This window comes from Episyrphus balteatus, chromosome 1, assembly GCF_945859705.1.
Source record: "Episyrphus balteatus chromosome 1, idEpiBalt1.1, whole genome shotgun sequence".
NCBI classification, from domain to species: domain Eukaryota; kingdom Metazoa; phylum Arthropoda; class Insecta; order Diptera; family Syrphidae; genus Episyrphus; species Episyrphus balteatus.
Genome location: NC_079134.1, coordinates 113,815,951 through 113,839,014, shown reverse-complemented (window position 1 = coordinate 113,839,014; position 23,064 = coordinate 113,815,951). Strand labels below are relative to the sequence as shown.

Below are 23,064 nucleotides of genomic sequence, written 5' to 3'. Positions count from 1 at the left end.
AACCGAATGGGCTTTTAAATATTTTTCTTCGTAATCTCCGAACTCAGGACTCGGATCAACAAAATTTTCCTCATCACAAAAATCGCATAGTTCATGATTTAGAGACAAGAAATCTAACCACGCTTGGTAAAGTCTTTCTAAACGAATCTCAAGCTCTGATAACGTGACGTCTTCTGGTAAAGAATCTGCATACCCCGCCGCACGAGTCAAAGTGCCTTTGGCATGACCCCGTTTAATTTTAATTGCATTCATAATTGCTAAATTATAATTTATGATGCCAAAAATTCGAATAAAATGTTCAAAACTGTTTCTGGTCTTTGTATTCAATATCACTCATTTGTTTAATAGAATTTTAATAAATCATATATCAATTTTAATAAATCATATGTATATGTATAACACACTTATTCTATTCTATTTTAGCATGCACATTTAAAAAAAATCATATTTCATCCATATGTCACTTTTAATTGCCATATGCAATTACAAGTGCAGCTTGTTAACTGTTTTTCAATTAAATGTCTTACCACGATTGCGTTTCACAATGTCCAAAAAATTAAAAAATTGTTTTAATAATCCGACAACGAAGGACCAAAAAATGTATATAAATAAGAAATAAAGCAAATAGTTTTTTTAATAATGAATGATTTAATGTAATTAATCAAAATAAATTAACAAAAGTTCAAGGCCAGAATTTAGATAAATTTTATCGCGGAGCTAAACAATTTTTGATGTGAACACGGTGATGGTCAAACAGCAAGAGAGTGAGTTAGCTTTGCCAAATTTAGCATTAGCTGTAGTTTTTAAGTATGCATTAGTATTAGTTGATAAGCAAGAAATAGAACAAATCTGCATTGGCCGTTAAGATAAGAGAACATAAAAGAATTTAACATAGATGAAAATGAAACATAGAATAATTTAGGGTGCATTGGTTAATGTTTGGTTTTTTTATATGTTTGTGCAGCACATTTCAGAACAGCTTCTATAAATTGAAATCTCGCAGGATCTACTTTCTATACAGCTTGTATTGAGCTTGCTTCTGAATTTAACTCCTTATAGAAGTTCGGACTCGTTTAAAAACTTCTAATAAGTTGTTTAAATACTGTTAAAGAAACTTAAACGAAAAAAACTTGTTTTTCGGATAAGCCTGTTTATTGAATTTATAGAAGCTTTACAGAAATTACCAAGTTTTGTATTTGATTTTTGGTTTTGATATTAAATAATCTAGCTCGTACACTTTTTGGTTTTGACATTGAATAATTTAGCTCGGACATTTTTTTGCTATTTGAATTGATTAAGTTTTTGATTTCATTAGGTGTGTTTTTTATTACCACCGGTCTTAACTGGACAAAAAAAACGCCTCAGGGCTTAACCTGAAATCTTGGCAGCACTGTATATTGAATGTTCCGAAAACAGCAGACACAACAAAAATTTAGAGTTGTCATATTTTTCGCTTTCGTCATTTTCTTGTATTTTTCATGTATGTTTTACAAAGAGATACAAAAATGTATGCTAGCAAAACTATTTTAATACATTTTGTCCTTCCAAACTTGAGTTTTCACGTTTTTAAACAAATTCTAAACAATTTATGAAAAATTTAGTTTGGTAGCACAGATTTAAAACTCTTCAAAAAGTTAAGCCCAGAAAAATCTCCGGGCTAAACAACTAGCCCAAGGGGCTAAGGTGTTGTTGTACTTAACATGTAAATTGCTTAGCCCAGACTGCGTTTTTTTTGTCCAGTTAAGACCGGTTGTAATAAAAAACACACCTATTAATGAATATACTAGGATGGCCGAGTGGGTAGAGTGATGGACTACCACCAAGCAGATACGAAGTTCGATTCCTGGGTGTGGTAAAAAAATTATATACTTTTTAAATTATTATTAATAGATATACTAAAAACTAATGGAATGTTATATATAATATCATATCAAAAGATAAAATTCATGATTTAAAACCAGTTAAAAAAGAATTCTTTTTTGTTTTTGTAGTTGTTTTTTTTTTTTTTAATTTCGATAAGACATGTATTAAAGAGCTATACAAGCTCTTCCGAAGCTATCTGTCAAACCTCAAAGCTTCTGTAGAGCTTCGGTAAAGCTTCGTTTAAGATCCTTATAAAGGGTCAAACTTGTATAACGTTCTCCTTTTTCCATGCCCAACAACCTTACTAAAGTTTAAAAGAAGCTGAAATGTAGCTTTTGTAATACCTTAACCGAAGCTGAAATGTTAGTTGGGTTGAAGCCTGGCCCGTTTTGTAACTTTATCACTGGCGATAAACGTTTTTCAATGTCTCTAACATCCATTTTCTTCCATAAATAAAGCAAAATTTCTCTCAAATTCAGAATGTATGAATTAAGAAATTATGATCTGGAACAAAATTTCTTTTATTTTGATGAGATTAAATGGATTTTAAAGCCATTCAAATATTTTATCGCCAGTGAGAAAAGTTACAGAACATGGGCACTGGTACGCTGTTCGCGCTTAATTTTAGCCGAGATAAAATTCCCATACAAGTTATCGGTAATTTGTATGGGATCCATTTTAGCTCAGATAAAATTTTTCGATAATTTGTATGGGAGCTAAAATTTAGCGCGAGCTGCGTACCAGGCTTGAAGAACTAAAACGAATTATACACTAAGCTAAGTTTTTGGTCTAAGAATTAATTTGTAAACTCATTTTTACAAACAAATTGCACTAGCGAGAAAAGAAATAACTTTTACTTTTGTACTTTTGCAAAAAGTGACCAAATGTAGTTCAGCCTTAAGAAATTTCACATCATGTTGCCGTGACTTTAATATTTGGAATTCCACATGTTGTGGTTCTTTTCCGAACTAACGGAAGTGTTTCAAAAACAAATGGCCGCCATGTCAATTGAAATGTCAAAATTGCACCACTGAACTTGTTTTCCACTTTTGACGTTTTTCTTTCTTTTCCCCGATTAACGCTATGTCGGTAGGTGTTTAAATTTTTGTGACTTAAAATTATCCTTTCGCATCGTAGTTTATTTAATTAAATTTGATGTATTTGTTAATTTTTATTAAAGCTAATTATCCAAACTATATATAGAAATCAATATTAGTTTAATATATTGTGAATTTTTCGAGTAATGTGTTGTTCTTTCTGTGTCATCGATTACAGCCTGCTGTTGAAAAGAAGGAAGCCCCTAAGAAGGTGAAGAGGGATCCCGCAAAAAACCCTATGAGGGATTTGCATATCCGAAAACTCTGTCTAAACATTTGTGTGGGTGAATCTGGTGATAGGCTTACTAGAGCCGCTAAGGTGAATCCTTAAGAAATATATTCCACAAACAAAATTATAATTTTTTTTTTTTCAACTTCAAAGGTTTTGGAACAATTGACCGGCCAACAGCCCGTTTTCTCAAAGGCTCGTTATACCGTGCGTTCATTCGGTATCAGACGTAATGAAAAAATTGCTGTACATTGTACAGTTCGTGGCGCCAAAGCCGAGGAGATCTTGGAACGTGGTCTTAAAGTCCGCGAATACGAGTTGAGGAGGGACAACTTCTCTTCCACAGGAAACTTTGGTTTCGGTATCCAGGAACATATCGATTTGGGTATCAAATACGATCCATCCATTGGTATCTACGGTTTGGACTTTTACGTTGTCTTGGGACGACCAGGTAAGAAATATATTTTGTTTTTATATTTCGGCACTTAATTAGGTGTTAAGGGTTTCTTTTGACCAGTGACATTCAGTCAATGTGCCAATAACAATTTCGTTTTGCTTAGCGGGTTGCATAGTCATTCTATCAATTCTACGGTGATTCGTATACAAAAAATCAAATTTCAAAATCTTTTATTTAAGTTATTTTTAATTTACTTTTTTTTGTTGTTTTTTTGTTTAATAGGTTACAACGTTGCACACAGAAAACGTAAATCAGGCACTGTTGGATTCCCTCACCGCTTGACAAAGGAAGACGCCATGAAGTGGTTCCAACAGAAATACGATGGAATCATCTTGAACAGCAAGAAATAATTTCCTAAGTTTTCAACAATTTTTTTAAAATAAAAATAACAAAATCCAAGTAAATTATTTTTTTTTATTCAATATTTTTATTTATTCATTTGGAGATTCCACAGCAACGGGTATGGGTGTGTTAAAAAAATAGTTGCTGGTTGGATGTTCTTTGAAATATTCACTGCCCTTTTCTTCGTAGTCTTGCTTTGTTGTCAAAAATTCAGCGAGAAGTTCACTTCGGGAGAGGTCGCGTGTACCGAACCATGCATCCAAAGAAGCTGAATCGGCCATAAATATATTGTGTGGCGATTGGAAAGGACGCATTTCTAGTAGTTCTTTGGAAATTCGTTCCTTGAGACCTATAACAATAAATTATAATTGACTTTATTTATGTATTAAGGGGAAAAATATTTACCTGGTAGTAGTGAGCATCCACCGGTCAGAAAAACATTTTGCGCTAGTAAAAGTTGTTCGTGAGGGGAAAATAGCTTCAACACAAAATCAATCAATTCTGCTAGACCACATTCGGAACTGCCAATCATACTTGGTTGAAAGAGAAGCTCGGTAGCACGTATAGTTTCAACACCGACGTGAAGCTGAAAAATATAATAAATTAGAATGAGGTGCATCCTATTGGCTTGATTTGATTGATTTTACGAGATATTTTTTCAAAACTATTGAAAAGAAACATCGTAAGGTTAAACTTAACATTTTTGATGTATTTTTATGAGTAACACAGGCTTCTGAATTTTATTATAATTACTTTGTATGATTGAAATTAGAGGACATGGTAGAAATTATTAGGAAACAACTTATTTTTTATTTTATAATCGCTATTATTTAAGTTTTGTTCGAGCAAACAGCTCTTAGAATAATAATGGGTTAAATCCATCGTTTGAAGGTAAAATGATGGACCCAAAAGTGCAGCAGTAATTCTTTGCTGACAATGGAGCCATTCATAGTGAATAGCTTTGTAACTAGCGCTTACCGCTGAGGTTGATAAGCGGGTACCGCATAAACGCGAATAAGACGGAACACTTAAGCTGCCCATTTTCTGATCCACACAGGCTTGTTCCTATAGCCCAACTATGTAATTTTATCCTACAAAGAAGTGTGTAAGAGTTCGCAAAAAGAAAAGGTATCTTAATTATGTATTCTGAAAACTATACAGCTCCAGTCATGTCAAATCCTTTATTGGGATTTATTTGGAAGTTCTAGATTGGTATTATGTATCAATTTCAAATACACAGTTTGACTCGGTAAAATTGAAATTAGCTTTCGAATAGATGCGAAAGTAGAACAAAGTTACATAGTAGGGGCCCCTGACAAAAAAAAAAACAAAATCATCGGGTAAGGGAAGGATAGATGAAGAGGTGGGATCGAAAAATGCCCCCGAAGCTGAAAAGAAGGCTCTACACCGCGGTTGTTAAAGAAGCTTGGTATGAAAGCAGGAGCAACAAAGTACGAATTAGTTCGAATTAGAAGTACGAAGATTCGAAAAAGTCTAGATGGTCAGAATACTATATAAAGTTATTTGTTCAATTGTTTACTTAATTAGAGATTATAAAAAATTGGAATTTTTCAAATATCTCTAATTCTAAATACCTCTCCTAAAAACAGAACACGGTATTAGGATACATCATACAACGTTCGAAAAAAGTAGGCCTTAATATTCCTAAACTCCGCGTATTTTGAGGACAGCGACAGCTCTTTTCTTATTTAAATTTCGGTGAAAAAAAAAACAGTTTAGGGGAAAATGATAATTCCTTTCGGTTGAAACTCGCATAATGCCGACTTTTCACGAGCCGATTTTAGCAGCACGATATTTCGGTTGACTAGGATATTTCTATGGGGAATGTCAATTTAGTCGCCTGCGACTTACATTCACACGAGTCGAAAAGCTTCGCCGCACGGCAAAAATCGACTCGTGAAAAGTCCCCATAAGCTTTCAAAATTCCGAGCGGATAAAAATTAAATCGGAAGGCTCTGATTAAATCTGCTCAGAACGAGCTCGATAAGCTCAGGCTCTGCTCGGTTCTCTTCTCAGTGCTTTTTCCTTTTTTGGTTCCGAACGAAGCTCGGAACAGAGCTCGAACATGTTGTTGAACACGCCTATCTACGTGTTGTAGATAAGTGCGGCAACAAAACTTTTCATACACAAAATTATTTGCCCTAAATGTCACACATGTGAGTCTTGTCTGTCAAAATACAGTACAGGAGCACACTTATTGCTTTTGGTAATTTCATAAGGTTTTTTTTAATTTATTATTTGTTAACAAAATATGGGAACCTCACGCATTTTACTCCTGAACCTAGTTCACGTTTCGTGCAGAGAAAAAAAAAACATTATTAGTTTGTTCTTCTTGAAAATAAGTGAAAATCATGGATTTAGGGTAGGTGAACCCAAATCCGAGATTTACCAAAGTAGATTTATAAAACTCGAGATTTATTCTAAATCTAATTAGCTATACACATCTCGGACTTAGGATAGGTGGAAACATAGTATTATTTGCTAGATTAGATTTGAAACAATCTTATGTTAGTGTAAGTCGACTCGTGATTTAAGTCATAATCCCCAAAACCGAGCCCCAGTTCACTTTTTCAGTGAGGCATATTGTGTGACATAATATACAGGAGACCATCATACATAGCACTTCCAAACTAAAAAAGTGCTATGATATATGATTTTAAAATCGAATTGAATTGAAATTGAATAGAAGTTAGATGCATGTTTAATTATTATCAATGTTTGTGTTAGATTCGAGTTTTGCTAAATTTGGGTATATTACTAAGGGCCAATTATAAACAATTTCGAGGAATTTATTTGCCTCTTTTTTGAAAAACTATCAAGAAGCTTTTCAATTTTTAGCATTATTATCGTCTTATTACGGTTTAGTGGAGTTACTAAAGCAAATTAAAGCTCAGATTTTTATTTTAAAACGTCGGTAATTAAAAATACTTTAACTATAGTTGGCGCCCCAACGAATCATAATTCATTAGCACTCCGGCCTTGTTTCATTGCACATGTGTGTTGTGCAACTCCCATGTATTTCTTTTTTTAATTTTGACAGCGTTTGTTTTTATGTTATTTGTTTGCAGAATTCGCCGAAGGAAGTTTAGCAAAACGAATTTACCCAAATTATAAAATAAAATACAAAATTATGTAAGTTAAAAAATTGTTTTAATAATAACAATTTCACAAAACTTTTTTTCATTTACAAAACCATTAAGTTGAATTTAAATGGCGCAGTTAGCTATCCGTTCATTATGTGTATTTTCTGGGATACAAATTACACGAGCAGTTCTTCGAAATCGACCAAGATCTAAAGCACCCGTTGTTATATCGGCATTAAGAACTTATGGAACAGCATATGAAGCTGATGGTAAAACGAAAGTCAATATACTAAATAAGGAACTTGATTTGGGACTTATGATCAATGGATTTAGTCAATATGGGTTCCGATTGAACAATGATATGGTTATAGTAGGACCTATGGCTATATTTCCAAGGTAAAAAACAAACAACATATTTAAAGAAATTCATAAAAAAAATCATTTTTTTTATTCAGATCGGTATTGTCATGGAATATAAGCAGCTTTGAAGAGATAAATGAGGATAGTTTGAGTATATTTTACACATTAGAACCTAAAATAGATGTTTTAGTGATTGGTATCGGTGATCAGAAAGTCACACCACAACTATCTATGAAAATAATACAATTTATGAAGAAATATAAAATCAATGTTGAGATATTGACCACCGAACAGGTATGCTCTCAGAAAAATTAAAGTGATTTATGAAAATTGAGTTCATTATTTTTCTTCTAGGCTTGCGCAACGTTTAACTTCTTAAACGCAGAAAGTCGTATGGTTGCTGCAGCTCTAATACCTCCCCTGCACATAACATACAATGAAAATAACGTACTTCAAACTAAATTAAGGCAAAAACAATTGTATCAGGTTGATGATTTTTAAATATAGTTATATTTTATTCGTTTGTTGATAACAATTTAAAATACGCAAATGCTATTGGTTATTTCTAGTTCCTAAGGTATTGGAGATTATTTTCTTAACGAAGCTGACTAATCGAATTCAATGTCCTTTCCGTAGTTATAGATTTTTCATTAAAGCTCAAAAGAAATTAATTTTACTTTTCAATGAAACATGTTGGTTGACCTTTGATTAGTATTAATCAATAATTTAATTGCATATCGTCGCCTGAGAATTGATTTGTTCCATATGACATTAGCGCTCTTTCGAGAAAAACGCATTTAAAGGTTTGCGTACTTGGTACTTCGAATGTTTGATAGGATTTTTTTTATTTTTTTTTTCACTTGATGTTAGTCTTGAAAGGACTTCACCTATCAATTTTAAAATTGTTTTGCCTTCAGCTATCAAATTTCAAAATGTATTTCAAGCCATTAAGTTCACTTTTTTACTTGTGTCCCACCTCCTACGTTTTGAAAATGATTTGTTGTTTTCTATGAACGTGGAATACAAAAATATGGATATGAGACGAATCAATTCTCATGGCATTATGGCATATAAGCCACATTTGGTGGATATGGAATAAAATCGATCTTCGATATCTCGGGATTGGAAAAACTAGCGCAAATTACAGAAAGATCATACAAAATTATTACCATACGATCTTTTCCTGACTCAAAAACGTGCAAACTGACGTCTGGAACGAAACAATTCTCAGGCGAAAATATGCATTTTGTAATACCTTTATATTTGTAATGCAGGTAAGTTTTACTTACGTAAGATTCTTACGTGGGTGAGTTTCAGAAAATTTACTAGCATAAAAATCTCTGGAAGTAATAGGTCTGTTCTACACTTTTTGTTTAGTGCACATTAGAAAGTCTGTCAAATTTGTGAGGGAAGGGAGAAAATTTGCTCAGATGAAAATAAAACTGCGAAAAACTGTAGAAGAGCTTGAAAAAAGATGAAGATCATTCATAATTTCTTATTTTACGTTGAATTCGAGTCAAATTAACACTTTTTGATGCAAAACAGGAGTAACAGCGATTGACCGGACCTATGTATCTACATTTATGTATTTTTACGCTCTGAACCCGAATCTGAAGTCAGTTTTCCCCTTAAGCCCTCAAATTTTGAGTACCTACATTGCAAAAAACCATATAAATAGCCATAATATTCGGTGGTTTTTGACGATTTACTAAAAACTTTGAGGGTGTTTGGGCAAGACTGACTTGAGATTCGGATTCAGCGGATCGAAACTAACCACTTTTTTGTTTGTTGGACAGTGTAATTACTGGCCTTTATGTAGCGTAATGTGATGAAGGAATTTGTTTCGAAAGGATAAAATGTTGTAATTTGCCTGTTTAAAAGTTTTTTTTAATATGATGCAGAGATTGATTCTACAACGCTGCGCCTTGTGCATTTGAACTTAAACTAAAGCATACTCATATGCACAAGTTGATCGGAAAAAATTATACCCAATTAATGGAGACTAGAGAAGAGAGCTTTGAATTTCAATAACTACAGAGGTCTTCTTATTAAACAAAATGTTGTCACCAATTTTATGTGGTAGCCTTAAACCTTTCACCGACGACCTAATCAGACCCTATGAGTGTGGTTAAAAGCGAGGATATTCAACCGTCAACCAAATTTTCATATTCGATTTTAGAAAAAAATCGATTCACGCTATCTCGTATCGATTTAAAAAGCACTTATGATAAGCTCAATAGATACCAGCATTCCGTTTAAATTTTTTGGAAAGGAAGGCCTAAAAACTCCTGGCGAAACGTAAATGCAAAAACACCAGCATTCAGTTGGTCTCAGAAATGGAACAATACAAAACCCGGAGGCTTGCCACCCTTTTCTGAGATACGTGGGAGAGTTGTGATCCCCACAACATCGAGAGGAATAAGAACAAGGAATAGAGTATAGACACGATTTAGTAAATAGTGATGTGTTGCAAAAAATAATCATGAAACACAAAATATAAAAAAATTGATATTATGAAGAAATGAAATCATATACACATAAACCGAGTTGTAACGAGCTAGACTCCGAGTGTTTTGGGTGTAAAAAAAAAACAAAGCTCTAAGAGCTAAGACTCGACCGAAAAAGTTCCAAAGAGGTAATTAATCACCATTTCTAATCTTATAACTTTAAACGAGCTAAAATTGTTTATATATATATAAATATATATATATAAAATTGGGATCTCGGAAACGGCTCTAACGATTTCGATGAAATTTTCAGGGTTTGTTCATCTAAGCGAGTAAAAAGTTTTGGAAGTATTTTTGGAAAAATCCGTCCACTGCCACGCCCACTTTTTCAACATATAAGTTTTTTCGGGAACGGCTCTAACGATTTCGATGAAATTTTTAGGGTTTGTTTATCTAAGCGAGTAAAAAGTTTTGGAAGTTTTCTTGGAAAAATCCGCCCACTGCCCCGCCCACTTTTTTAACATATAAGTTTTTTTCGGAAACGGCTCTAACGATTTCGATGAAATTTTCAGGGTTTGTTTATCTTAGCGAGTAAAAAGTTTTGGAAGTATTTTTGGAAAAATCCGCCCACTGCCACGCCCACTTTTTTAACATAGAATTTTTTTTTGTAACAACTTTAAAGATTTCGATGAAATTTTGAGGTTTTGGTCCTCTAGGCGAATAAAATATTTTGGAAGTACTTTTAGAAATATCCACCCACAGCTACGCTTATTTTTCTCACATATAAGGGTTTTTTCCTCTAGGCAAATACAACTTTTTTGGAACTATTTTCTCTTACCTATATTAGTTTTTTTTTTCGCGCAGACAGATTCAATGATTTCAATAAAATTTTGAAGGATGGTTCCATGTTTTACGCATTGTTCTTTTTCTTTTTGTTACAATAACTGAACAACATTTTTAAGATCATGACTTTTTTGATCATGTATTGAAACTCTTAAGTAATTTGTTAATTTGGTATCACTAATTATCTTTGTTTTACGTTTTTTTAATGCGACTATTGTTAACGCATAAGAATAAAATAACTCGCAACAAGCAACACCATTGACCTAATATCAATCTTATAACATATAAGTAAAAAAAAGAAAGAAGTAAAGCATCCACTGATACAGAATAAAATAGAGACAGGGATAAAAATATTATTTCTTCATACTAAGCTTTGCCGGCAAGGCTAATTTTGAAAAAAAGATAAATTAAAATTTGAACAAAAAGGGATCTCATTGCTGTAGACATTTTCGATAATGCAGATTCCTGTAACCCTTCTATCCATTGCTGATCGTCGCATGTATATTCAAACGTAAATAAACGGGAAGGGTATAGCCCGACTCAAGACAACACGACTTTGTACACCCCAACTCACGATAGCCCGATTCAACCCATATCCCGACTCAATATAACCCGACTTACCTGAATCGAGTTGGGATGAGTCGCGCTATCTTGAGTCGGGCTATGGGTTGAATCAGGCTATCGTGAGTCGGGGTGTAAAAAGTCGTGTTGTCCTGAGTCGGGCTCTGCTTCTACTAAATAAACTGGATTACTGGGAATGTGGTGTTTTGTAACCCGCGAAAAAACTGGTCATTGCAAACTCAAACCCACTCCAAAAAATTTCTGTTTAGGCCTCAGTTAAAGCTATCAGTAAAATCCATCACCAAAAATTTTGTTTACCTATTTTGAATACTTGACAATACATGTGAACTCTCAGTGAACGGACGTGTTTTACATACGCTCTTATCGCAATTAAATAGTATAGTTTATAAAGTTAAAAATCAAATAGATTAAAATTATAAAACACATTTACGAAGAACTTTATTATTTTTTTTGTAAACGTGCTTATTTGTATTTTTACTAACTTTATTATTTATTATAATTTTAATTTGTAAAGAAATAACTTTTATAATGAGTGATTTAAATGTTGAGTGCGGTGATGCTAGCTGTAAAAAACGGTTTGCTAAACAAGCAACTGTTGTAAAGTGCAGTGGTGTATGTGGGAAAAAATTCCATCCAAAATGTGTCGATATGTCTGAATATGACGTTAAAATGCTCGATACCATTGTTGGCATGAAATATTTTTGCACTGACTGCAATAATATGTTTAAAATTATTTGTGATAAGCTATCTTTTATAGCTAAAGTGAGCATTGAATTAAAAGATGCTATTGATTCAATACCAAAAGCTTTAAATGGTGGTAGTGTAGAAGCAGTGGGTGACTCTCTCGCTCCTAATCAAAATAACCTGTCCCCTACCCCCTCAATATCGTTTGCACAAGTGGTAAAAGAGAAAGAAAGAAATGAATGCATTGTAATAAGACCTAAAGTGAACCAAAACAATGATAAAACTCATGATGATGTGCGAAGTATTATTAATCCCTCAAACATGTCTCTCAAAATAAACAAAGTAAAAAACATACAAAATGGAGCTTTGCTTATACAGGCAAACAAGGAGTCCATACAAAAAATTGAAGCTGAAATTAAAAACAAAATGCAACAAAACTATGAAACTAATATACCAACACTTAAAAAACCAAGAATTCTCATTGTTGGAATGAAAGAAGAAATTAATGATAGCGATCTCGTTCGCGCGATAAAGTGTCAAAATCAGCTGGGTGAAAGTGAGATAATATGTGTTAGTATTTATAAGTCTCCAAAAACAAATGGCTATAGTGCTATAATTGAATTGGACAGTGTTGCCTATGCAAAAGTACTAGAATGGAGTAGATTATGTATTGGATGGGATTATTGTAAAGTGTATCCAAATTATAGAGTACTAAGATGTTTTAAATGTTGTGGATATAACCATTTAGCTAAAAATTGTGAAAAAGACAAAGTTTGTGTAAAATGTGCTGGTAACCATGATGTCTTGGAATGTGTTAGTCAAATACAAAAATGTGTTAACTGTTGTGCAACAAAGCTGAGATTAAATCTCGACATAAACACAAATCATGCAGCGAATGATCCAAACTGTCCAACATTTGCTAGAAAATTAAAAGTTGCTAAAGAACAAGTAGAGGGTTAGCAATTAGATAACATTAGTTGTGTTTTACTAAATGTGAACGGTTTGGCGAATAATTTTTCTGAGATACAGTGCATAGTTGATAAGAATGAAGTTGATGTTTTGATACTAACTGAAACGCATATAACGCTAAATCACGACATTAATAGTTTAAATCTAGATGGTTACAAATTCATTAACTGTTTAAGTGAATCCAGTCACACAGGAGGGATATCGTTCTATGTTAAAAATAATCTCAAATGCTCACTAGTAAAAAAATATGTGATTGAGATGAAATGCTGGTGTATGATTATAAAAGTGCAATATTCAAATAATAATTCTGTGATACTCATTGGTGCAATATATAGATCCCATTTATGCTCTAAAATTGAATTCTGTGATAATTTAGTCAATTGGATTGACTTCTTACAACAGTGCAATAATTTATATGTTTTATGTGGTGATTTTAATATTAACTGGCTAGATAGCCATGATACGTATCGACGAAGAATAGCCCAATGTCTTAATGATAACAGCTTAAGTATGATCATTCATTATCCAACCAGAATAACCCCTCTATCAAGAACCTTAATTGATTATGTTGTAACCAATGATGAGTCCCTAGTTAAATCTAAAGTTAATAGCACATATAAAGTAAGTGACCATGAATCAATCGAAATACTGATCAAATGCAATAACAAGAAAACTGTAAACAAGAAAACTATACGATTCTGTAAGTACAACAATTACGACTTTTTATTAAAATTAAGTATGAACTCCTTTTTTGCAAACTTTGATGCAGACCAACCATATAATGTAAATACCTTAAGCGAATATTTTTCGATAAATCTTCAGGAAATCGTCAATTCTATGGTGGTAGAAAAAACTGTGCCATTTGTGAATGCTGCGTGGTTTAACTATGAACTTCAACAAGATAAAAACCATAAAATAGACTTGTATCGCAGAGCAGTTTTGACAAATAATCATAGTGATTGGTGTGAATACAAACGTTTTAGAAACGCATATAAAATTAAATTGTCGGACTCTAAATCAAACTTTATAAGATCTAAAGTAGATCATGCGCGATCTCAAAAAGATATGTGGAAACAATTAAAAACGTATGTTTTACATAACAATAAGACTGATAGTATAATGGAAGTGCAATTAGAAAATGGCAATAAAATAAACGATAGTGCAATATTAAGTGTAGAACTAAACAAATTTTTTGTACAAAGTATAGTTAGTCTATCGTCTTCAGTCTCATTTCCTGTGTATTCATGTATGGTTGATCGGTGCAATATAGACTTTAAGTTTTCTGAAGTGAACATTGAACAAACATTAAGTGCAATAAAACAAATTAGCCAAAAAAATGACTTTAACTTTATGAAGGCTAAAATGTTCCAGGACGCAATAGATACAATAGGCCCTATAATGCTGCGAATTATCAATGCATCTCTAGCGTCTGGAATTTTCCCAGCTACATGGAAAGAATCATTGATTGTTCCTACTAAGAAAACTCCTGACGCTAAATTCTGCAAAGACTACCGCCCAATAAACATGGTACCAATTTATGAAAAAATATTGGAGAAAATTGTTATGATGCAATTTCAAGATCATCTCAATTGTCAAAATATTTTAAGTGTAAACCAGTCCGGTTTCCGAGAGAAGCATTCCTGTGAAACTAGCTTAAGCTTTGTGATAAACAAATGGAAGTCCGAAATAGACGATAAAAATATAGTTATTGCAGTGTTCCTTGATCTCAAACGTGCCTTCGAAACTGTGAACACGTCTATCTTGCTCCAAAAGTTATCCAAAATTGGTGTAAGAGGAACTGAACTAAATTGGTTCCGAAGTTTTCTTGAAGGCAGATCTCAGCGAACTAGAGTGAACGGAGTAACTTCGGCGCCAATACCAGTTAATATTGGTATCCCCCAAGGAACGTTGCTTGGAGTTTTACTGTTCCTCGTTTATATCAATGACATGGAAAAAGTATTGAAGCATTCTTGGCTCAAACTCTTTGCAGACGATGGACTTTTGTGTATTTCTGGTCGTGATGTCTCAACATGTGTGGATAATTTAAATGAAGATCTTGGTGCAATAAATAAGTGGCTAAAAATGAATCGTCTCTTGTTAAATATGGAAAAGTCAAAGTGTATGTTACTTAATGTCCCTATGTTACCGCCTCAATTGTCCATTCACGTTGATAACTGTCCCCTTGAAATCGTGTCCCATATAAAGTATCTTGGTGTGATATTAGATAAAAAACTATCGTGGAATGAACATACAGACTACCTTTGCAAAAAAGTATCAAAAAAGTTAGGAGTGCTACGAAAAATAAGAAATAGCTTATCAAGAAACAGTGCAATAAGAGTCTATAACGTAATAATAAAACCTCATTTCGAGTATTGTCCAAGTGTCCTGTACTTCTTTAATATGTCCCAAAAAAGTCGAATGCAGATTTTGCAAAATAAAGCAATGCGAATTATACTAAAACGTGATAACTATGCCCATATAAGAGAAATGCACGATTCATTAAACTGGTTCAATATAAACCAAAGACTTTATATTTTGACAATGACGTTCATTTACAAAATTAAAAATAACATGTGTCCTGAATACTTAAGTGCACCAACTAATAATAATGTGATATACCCCCTGCGTAACCGAGATGATATTGTAGTGCGAAGAATGAGAACAACAAGAGGTCAGCAATCAACATTTTATTCTGGCTTTCAAACATTCAACCAACTTCCGCAACATATAAAATATGCAACCAACATCAACATATTTAAAAGAATGATTGCAACTCATGCTAAAGACGTTATTATTTGAACAAAATAACTTTGACATATTAATTTCAATTTGTAATTCGAATTCTTATTTCTATCATTTGTATAATTAACAAATCCTTGTATAATCTATTTATTAAGAATAATGTAAAAACTAAAATTGTAAAATATTGTATAATTAATTTACTTAAATGGCTCTAGTATGCCAAATAAACAAAACTAAACTAAACTAAAAAAAACTTTAAACTTTTATTTTGAACAAAATATTGATGAAATAAGTTGGTGGCATTGCGTTTGGTGTTAAATTTTATTCACAAATCCATTTTATAAATTTTACTGATGAAGTTTCATTTTACTGAACAACTGTTTTCCAAATGCCAAAAAAAAAATCCATTTCGTTTTACCGATGGCGTTTCATTTTTTTACTGTTACGGTGCAATCATTAAAGAAATTACTGATGCAATGATCAATAAAAAAATAATTTGGCGAGCGAATGTCAAATAAACATTATAATTTAATGATGTAAATTTACTGATTGCTATGAACGCTCATCAGTAAAACATTTCAGATTCCTGAAGGTTCAATTTTCAATGATGGATTTTACTTATAGCTATAACTGAGGCCTCACATTTGACTTTTATCACTGAAAGTTATAACATTTAAAGATACCGAGCAAAGCTCGGTCACCCAGGTACTTTATTATTAGGTTAACATTGGAACACATACCTATTAATCGAAAAAAAGAGACCAAAACCGTCGAATGGACCAGAACAACACGATATGGGTGGAAATTATTTTGAAGTAGTCACATACTTTGCTTATTTAGAATTCTCTATAACCTTGCATATATCAAAAGAAGAATCAATCTTGCCAACTGGTCTTCGGGCTTGGAAGGCATTTCAGTAGTAAAGCAATTTTTTTTTAATAACAAAGGAAACCTTGTGGGATGTTGGTTTTGGGTTGCTTTGAGAGAAAGGTTCTGCAATTGATGTCTGGTCGAGGGGCATCAGTAGGGAGTGCTGGGGAAGATTCAACAACAAGCTATACGTGCTTTATAGTGACATCTACTGGGATCGAAATGATTATAGTTTTGAAAAGGTCTGTTTATAAGTGTAAATGCTTTCTTAGCCCAAGAAGAACAGAGGTTGACAAGAGTGATTTTTTACTTTATGTCATTTTGGAAGGCTTTCGTGAATTTTTAAATCAACAGTCTGTGAGAACTTTAAAATTCTATCTATCCAAGGTTTTGTAGACATCGGATTAGTTGCAAAATCATCCGAGAGTATTTTTGGCTCCAAAAAATTTGGAATAATTCTTACCTGATGGTATTCAGCTGCTCCACCTAACATAATAACTGGTTCTTCAAACATTGGATCATGATGGCGAAGTATGTCTTCGACCTCTAAGAGTTTTTCATTTTCAGCATCACTGTCACTTTCACAATCCTTACTTATCACTTTATAAACGTCCCAATCCTCATCACGCATGCCAAAATTATCTGAGCCCTTTTCTTTGCGTGCTAAATGAGAAATTATACGCATTCTTTCTTGTGCTGCAGCAGTTCGTCTCTTGGCCAAATCTTGTCGGCGTTGTTTTCTATTGTGTCTTTTTTCAATCAATTGGGTCCGCTGTAAAAAAAAAAACGAATTTTCTTAAGTTAACTTCTTAAAAAAAAATATTCGTTACACACCTTATTGCGGGTAGAAGTCACCCATTCCTCTATGGAAACATTTGCTGGAGGTTGTGGCACGACAACAGGTTTCTCTTCAGGAACAATGATTTGCGACTCTAAAGGAGGAGGTAGAAGCATTTTTTGCTTTGTTTTCTCAACTCTCGATTTTGCACTTGCTATGAGTTTCTAAAAAAAAATTAAAACATTCTTATATTAATCCAAATATGTATACAAAAATTAAAACAAAAATTTATCAACCTCAAGTTCTTCCAAATTGGCAATGTCATTTTCTCTCAACGCCGCCTCAAATCGTTTTAAGTCCCCCATTACATACAGGTTTCTAATATTAGACATTATAATGATTTGCTCTTCATCTTCAACGAGTTGCTCCTCACGTTTTTTTGCTTTTATTTCGGTTAACCTTTTTGATAGTTCTCGACGTTTTTCCATTCTTTGTTCCGCAGATACGATTGTCGGTTGCGTTGGCAATGTATATGGCAATTGTATCTTCTTCACGTTCTGCTCATAATAGTCAAGATGTGACCATTTCTTCAGATTTTCCATATAATCTTTGGAAACTGAACAGTGACCCTGCATAAGAGATTCCATTCTACTTATAGTAATGGCATTCAAATGAACCGGGTATTTCAGCTGCATTAGTCGGAAAAGAAAGGTAATGATGTGATACCCGCCTATGTTAATGCGGCGAGCTTTAGTTGAAATATTTTTGTTCCCCAAAACAGGTATCACATGAGTTGTATGATACCCAAATGAAATTATAAGCCCATTAGGTCCTATTTTATTTTTTGTAAAACTATTCATGGAATCAATAGAATAGCAAACAGATGGAACATCGTAACATTCAAAAAGGAGCTCTGACATCACTATTTAAAGCAAACAAAACATTATAAATTCCTACAATTTAATTTAAATAGACCGAGAGCCCACAGCAAATTTTGAGTTAAACAACGTGAGTTTTCCAATAAGTAATGTAAGTAGGCTAAAATAATCAAAACCCACATTTTGAAAACAAGTACTGATGCTCTGTCATTTCCCCTAAACCTAAATACCTGAACCTCCCCGATACGACAAATAGAAGTTAAGATATAAGCTTTTTTAAATGACGAATTAAGAAAAAAAAACAGAATATTTAACAGAAAAGTCTCCAAAACATTGTCAATTGAACAACTTATATCTTGAGTTCTATTGATCGCATCGTAAAGATTGATGACTTCAGGCTTTAAGGAAATGGCAGAGCATCAGTTACATGATTTAGTGTGAATTTAGCCTAGTATAGGTACATACAGTGGTGGAAAAAATAATAGAAACAAGGTGCTCTGTAACATCTTTCTAAATTTTGTTATGGATATTAACATACGAAGTTAAAATTGAAATATGTGCAGTTACTTCACATAAAATTTTATAAAAATACACCTTTAAATCTTCTTTTTCCAAACCATTAAAACCATGCGAAAACTAAAAGCAAAAATTATCAGCGCACTTGAGCTGGAAAAAATAATAGAAACAAAGTTGAGTTTTTATACTTTTTAGTAAAAAAAGAATGCTTTTCTATAAAAATTTCGCACAGTGATAGAGTATATTGCATTTTTTATGTTTGTCTACAGTTATTGCTTGTTCTTAGACCTAGTATCACCAATCCTTCGCTTTAGAACTCTCCATAGGTGTTCCATAGCGAAACCATTTTGTTACCATTTTTGAGGAGTGCTTGAGGTCATTGTACTGCAGAAACTCCCATAAAATTGGCGTGTCCTTATCGGCGAATGGCAATATTACATCGTCCGGAATTCGGACGCAACGGATAGCTAACATTTTGTTTTTTATTCAAAAGATTGCCCAAATCTCTTCCGTGTTTAACTGTCTTTTTAAAGTACTCAAGGTTGAATTCTGTGTTCTGTGGCCTTCATAAAAACTTCAAGTTAAAATTATTATTATTATAAAAATCTTTAAAAAAGTTAATTATGGCCTGTTTAGAATTAAACAAAATAGAAGTATTTAACAAAATCAAAGTAGGTATAAATCACTTGTTTCTATTATTTTTTCCAGAGGAAATTCCAATTTTAAAACTTTTGTTTTGGCAAAATTAAACCAAAAGCTGTTAACATATAACTATTACACCATTTTATTGCACTATTAAAGAGCTTATAAATATAAAAATTTATTCATTCAAAACCTAACATTAGTGGAGTTATTTAAGTTTTTATTTGGTATTAATTGTTGTTTCTATTATTTTTTCCATCACTGTATGAAATGGAAAATTAACGTTTTAAACCCCCTGAAATCAATAAAAAGCCGCGATTTAAAGCTGCCACACTTTGGAATTCGTTATTAGAACGCATAAGGCTATAAAACTGCATACTCACATTTTGGTTATACCTACCTCCACTCCCAAAATTTGCTGTGGGCTCTTAGACAAAAAATAATAAAATCTACTTACATTGCCTGCAATAGTTGGGATTGCCAAGGGCTTCCGTCATAATAATAGGATGTGGAACACCTCCGTTTGTGTCAATCCCCAGGTGGGTAAAAATATAATCAAATATCTGTTCCTGGTTATAGAAATGTGTGACAACATTGCGATCGAACTGGAAATAATAACATTTGTTTTTCAAAGGTTATCAATTATCAACAATGTTTAGAAAAGTTCTACAACCTGTGTCTTTAATTGAAATCTCATAGCCTCAATGTTGATAATGTCATTTCCGATTTGTATTGGAGGATTTGCCACAACTTCGGAGGCATCTTTTTTGGTGCGATCCTTTCGGGGTTTTGCAATAAGATTTCGAAAAATAAGTAGAGGATCATCGTTTGAGCTCCACCCAACACGGCATTGATAGGATCCTAGTCAAGAATTGTTATGTTGTTTGTGAAAGCCGGTTTTGGAAATGAAGCAATTTTTCTTACCATTGTCAATGACAAGTGGAACCTGGGAATCTTTGGTGGACGGCTTATATTCATGAATAATATCAGGAATTGCTTTAATATCATTCAATTTAATTAAATTCATATCATTAATTCTTTGGACTTGTCCTTTCCTTGAGAAACAAAGTGTTTAGTGTGTTTCTTTCAGCTCGGTTGCCGGTTCTGATTTCTGAAACTTTAATAGTTCAGTTCAATTACATTAGCATTGGACTGTTCTGAACAAAGTCTGAACTGTAAAAAAAAAATCCGTATTTCTTTTTTGTTCAGAGCCTCAAAATTTGTGTATGTTTTTTGTTCAGAAATCGTTCAGAGCTTGTTTAAAGCACGAACTGAACTACGAGCTAGGAATAAAACCTGAACGCTTTACGACAAGGAAAAAAAAAATTAAAAATATATGTACAATCAAAATTAAAATGGCTGCTGAAGCTGTCGGCTCGTTGCAGTTGTTAAGTTTTAATAATAGGTGTGTTTTTTATTACCACCGGTCTTAACTGGACAAAAAAAACGCCTCGGGGCTTAACCTGAAATCTTGGCAGCACTGTATATTGAATGTTCCGAAAATAGCAGACACAACAAAAATTTAGAGTTGTCATATTTTTCGCTTTCGTCTTTTTCTTGTATTTTTCATGTATGTTTTACAATAGATACACAAATGTATGCTAGCAAAACTATTTTAAAGCCTGGTACGCTGCTCGCGCTAAATTTTAGCTCCCATACAAATTATCGAAAATTTTTATCCGAGATAAAATGGATCCCATACAAGTTATCGATAACTTGTATGGGAATTTTATCTTCGCTAAAATTTAGCACGAGCAGCGTACCAGGCTTAAAGGTATAACTACATTGGCTCAAAAAGTGAAAAAGTACAAAAGTGAAAATTTTCAAATGCATTTTTGTGTAGTTTTTCGGGCTGGAAAATTAAAACTAATGATGCAGAAAGCTTATTTTTTGGTCTAAAAAACAATTTGTATACTCTTTTTCACAAAACAATTGCGCTAGCGAGAAAAAAAATATTTTCACTTTTGTACTTTTTCAAAAAGTGGTGTATGTAGTTAAGCCTTAATACATTTTGTCCTTCCAAACGTGAGTTTTCACGTTTTTAAACAAATTCTAAACAATTTATGAAAAAATTAGTTTGGTAGCACACATTTAAAACTCTTCAAAAAGTTAAGCCCAGAGAAATCTCCGGGCTAAACAACTAAGCCCAAGGGGCTAAGGTGTTGTTGTATTTAACATGTAAATTGCTTAGCCCAGACTGCGTTTTTTTTTGTCTAGTTAAGACCGGTTGTAATAAAAAACACACCTAATAAATAACTTCAAACTATGTTATTTTTAATTATTAAAATATGTTTTTTTTTTTCTTTTGTTGAGTTTGACAACTATGAATTGACAAAATGTCATTTGGTGACAGTTTGTTCTCAAATCTGTTGCAATTTTAATTCAGAGCGTGTTCAGAATGTTCAGACTCTGTTCACAGCTTTCTTCTGAACTAAAAAAGAAAAACCCCTATTAGGTCTGTTTACTGTTTGGGTTCTTTTTCGACAAAAATATTAAATGAAATCCTCTCAGGGAAAGAAAATAAGAAAATTTGGATAATAGCCTGTTTTCACTACAGCCCAAGTGAGATCATTGAATAAGAAGTACAGGAAGGGGTGTTTATCCAAATAAGTGAAGCCGCTTTTTATTAGTGTGAGTTGTACAGATGCACATGTATTGGTAAAGGGTCGGAGTGCAGATATAAGCCAGAACTATAATTGGCGGATGGAGTCGGATGCTAATGTCAATTGTTGTTGTATTTCCATAAGGAAATACAACAACAATTGACATTAGCATCCGACTCCATCCGCCAATTATAGTTCTGATGGAAATACAACAACAATTGACATTAGCATCCGACTCCATCCGCCAATTATAGTTCTGGCTATATTGTTCACTCAAGGGGTGCCAACAGAAATGTAACTGGTCTCGTGAGAAACTTCCGTATAAATGTATTTTTCATCATAAAGTCTGTTCACTGACGCTGTGCTGGACTGTTCTAGGCAGAAAAGTACAGCTTTTTGCTGTTCATTGAGATTTTTTCTGTGCTGAACTGTTCTAGTTTCCTGTTCATTGACAAAACTAGAACAGTTTAGAACAGGATTTTCTGTTCTTGGTTTTGAGTAAGATCAGGTAAGAACAGACTCGTGAGAAATGTCAAAAGCAAAGCTGTCATTTTTTTCTTTTTGTTTTGATTTAATTGTGCGAATATTTCTCGGGTGCTCGTGGTTTTTCTAACTAAAAACAATTTTTAATTATATTTTTCGCAGTAAAAACTCAAAAAATAAATAAAACTAACGAGAACCGATAAGCAAAAAATTCATATAATTTACAATTTGTTTTTTTTTTTTTTTTTTATTTTGACAACTGACGTTTAAATGACTGTTCTAACTTGATCTGACGTTTCTCACGAAACTGTGCTGTCCTGTCCTGTTCTGATCTAGAAAAATCCTCGCTGAACAGACTTATAATTATATACGAATTTTAAACTGTTTTTTTCCTCAACTAAAAACAGACTGAAAATTGTTTTAAAATCATCAAGAGTAGCTGAAACATTGGCGGTCAATGATTGCATCGCCTTGTCATCACCAATAAGAGTGAGTTCGCCCCTGGAAAACGAACTCGAAATTTGACAGATTATATAAAATGTTTGATAGTTTATATAAATTTGTTTTTTTTTTTT

At 33.0% G+C, this 23,064-nt stretch overlaps 3 protein-coding genes across 3 annotated transcripts; 2 read left to right on the top strand and 1 right to left on the bottom strand.

Moving 5' to 3' along the window:
- The first annotated feature begins 2,831 nt into the window (after window positions 1–2,831).
- Window positions 2,832–4,050, top strand: LOC129919282 (60S ribosomal protein L11). Its single transcript, XM_056000140.1, has 4 exons — window positions 2,832–2,952; window positions 3,139–3,279; window positions 3,343–3,640; window positions 3,869–4,050. Exons 1-4 carry the CDS (start codon window positions 2,947–2,949, stop codon window positions 3,994–3,996), a joined length of 573 nt encoding a protein of 190 aa, XP_055856115.1. The 5' UTR covers window positions 2,832–2,946; the 3' UTR covers window positions 3,997–4,050.
- LOC129919265 (actin-related protein 5) lies at window positions 4,041–20,607 on the bottom strand. The gene is made up of 8 exons (XM_056000122.1): window positions 20,328–20,607; window positions 20,077–20,264; window positions 19,861–20,008; window positions 17,664–18,289; window positions 17,424–17,591; window positions 17,053–17,361; window positions 4,394–4,574; window positions 4,041–4,337 (listed from the first exon to the last, which is right to left on the bottom strand). The coding sequence occupies exons 1-8, from the start codon at window positions 20,428–20,430 to the stop codon at window positions 4,078–4,080; spliced, it is 1,983 nt and encodes a 660-aa protein (XP_055856097.1). The 5' UTR covers window positions 20,431–20,607; the 3' UTR covers window positions 4,041–4,077.
- LOC129919273 (NADH dehydrogenase [ubiquinone] 1 alpha subcomplex assembly factor 3) lies at window positions 7,012–7,996 on the top strand. Its single transcript, XM_056000129.1, has 4 exons — window positions 7,012–7,141; window positions 7,210–7,488; window positions 7,548–7,746; window positions 7,807–7,996. Exons 2-4 carry the CDS (start codon window positions 7,220–7,222, stop codon window positions 7,951–7,953), a joined length of 615 nt encoding a protein of 204 aa, XP_055856104.1. The 5' UTR covers window positions 7,012–7,141; window positions 7,210–7,219; the 3' UTR covers window positions 7,954–7,996.
- Window positions 20,608–23,064: the final 2,457 nt, after the last annotated feature.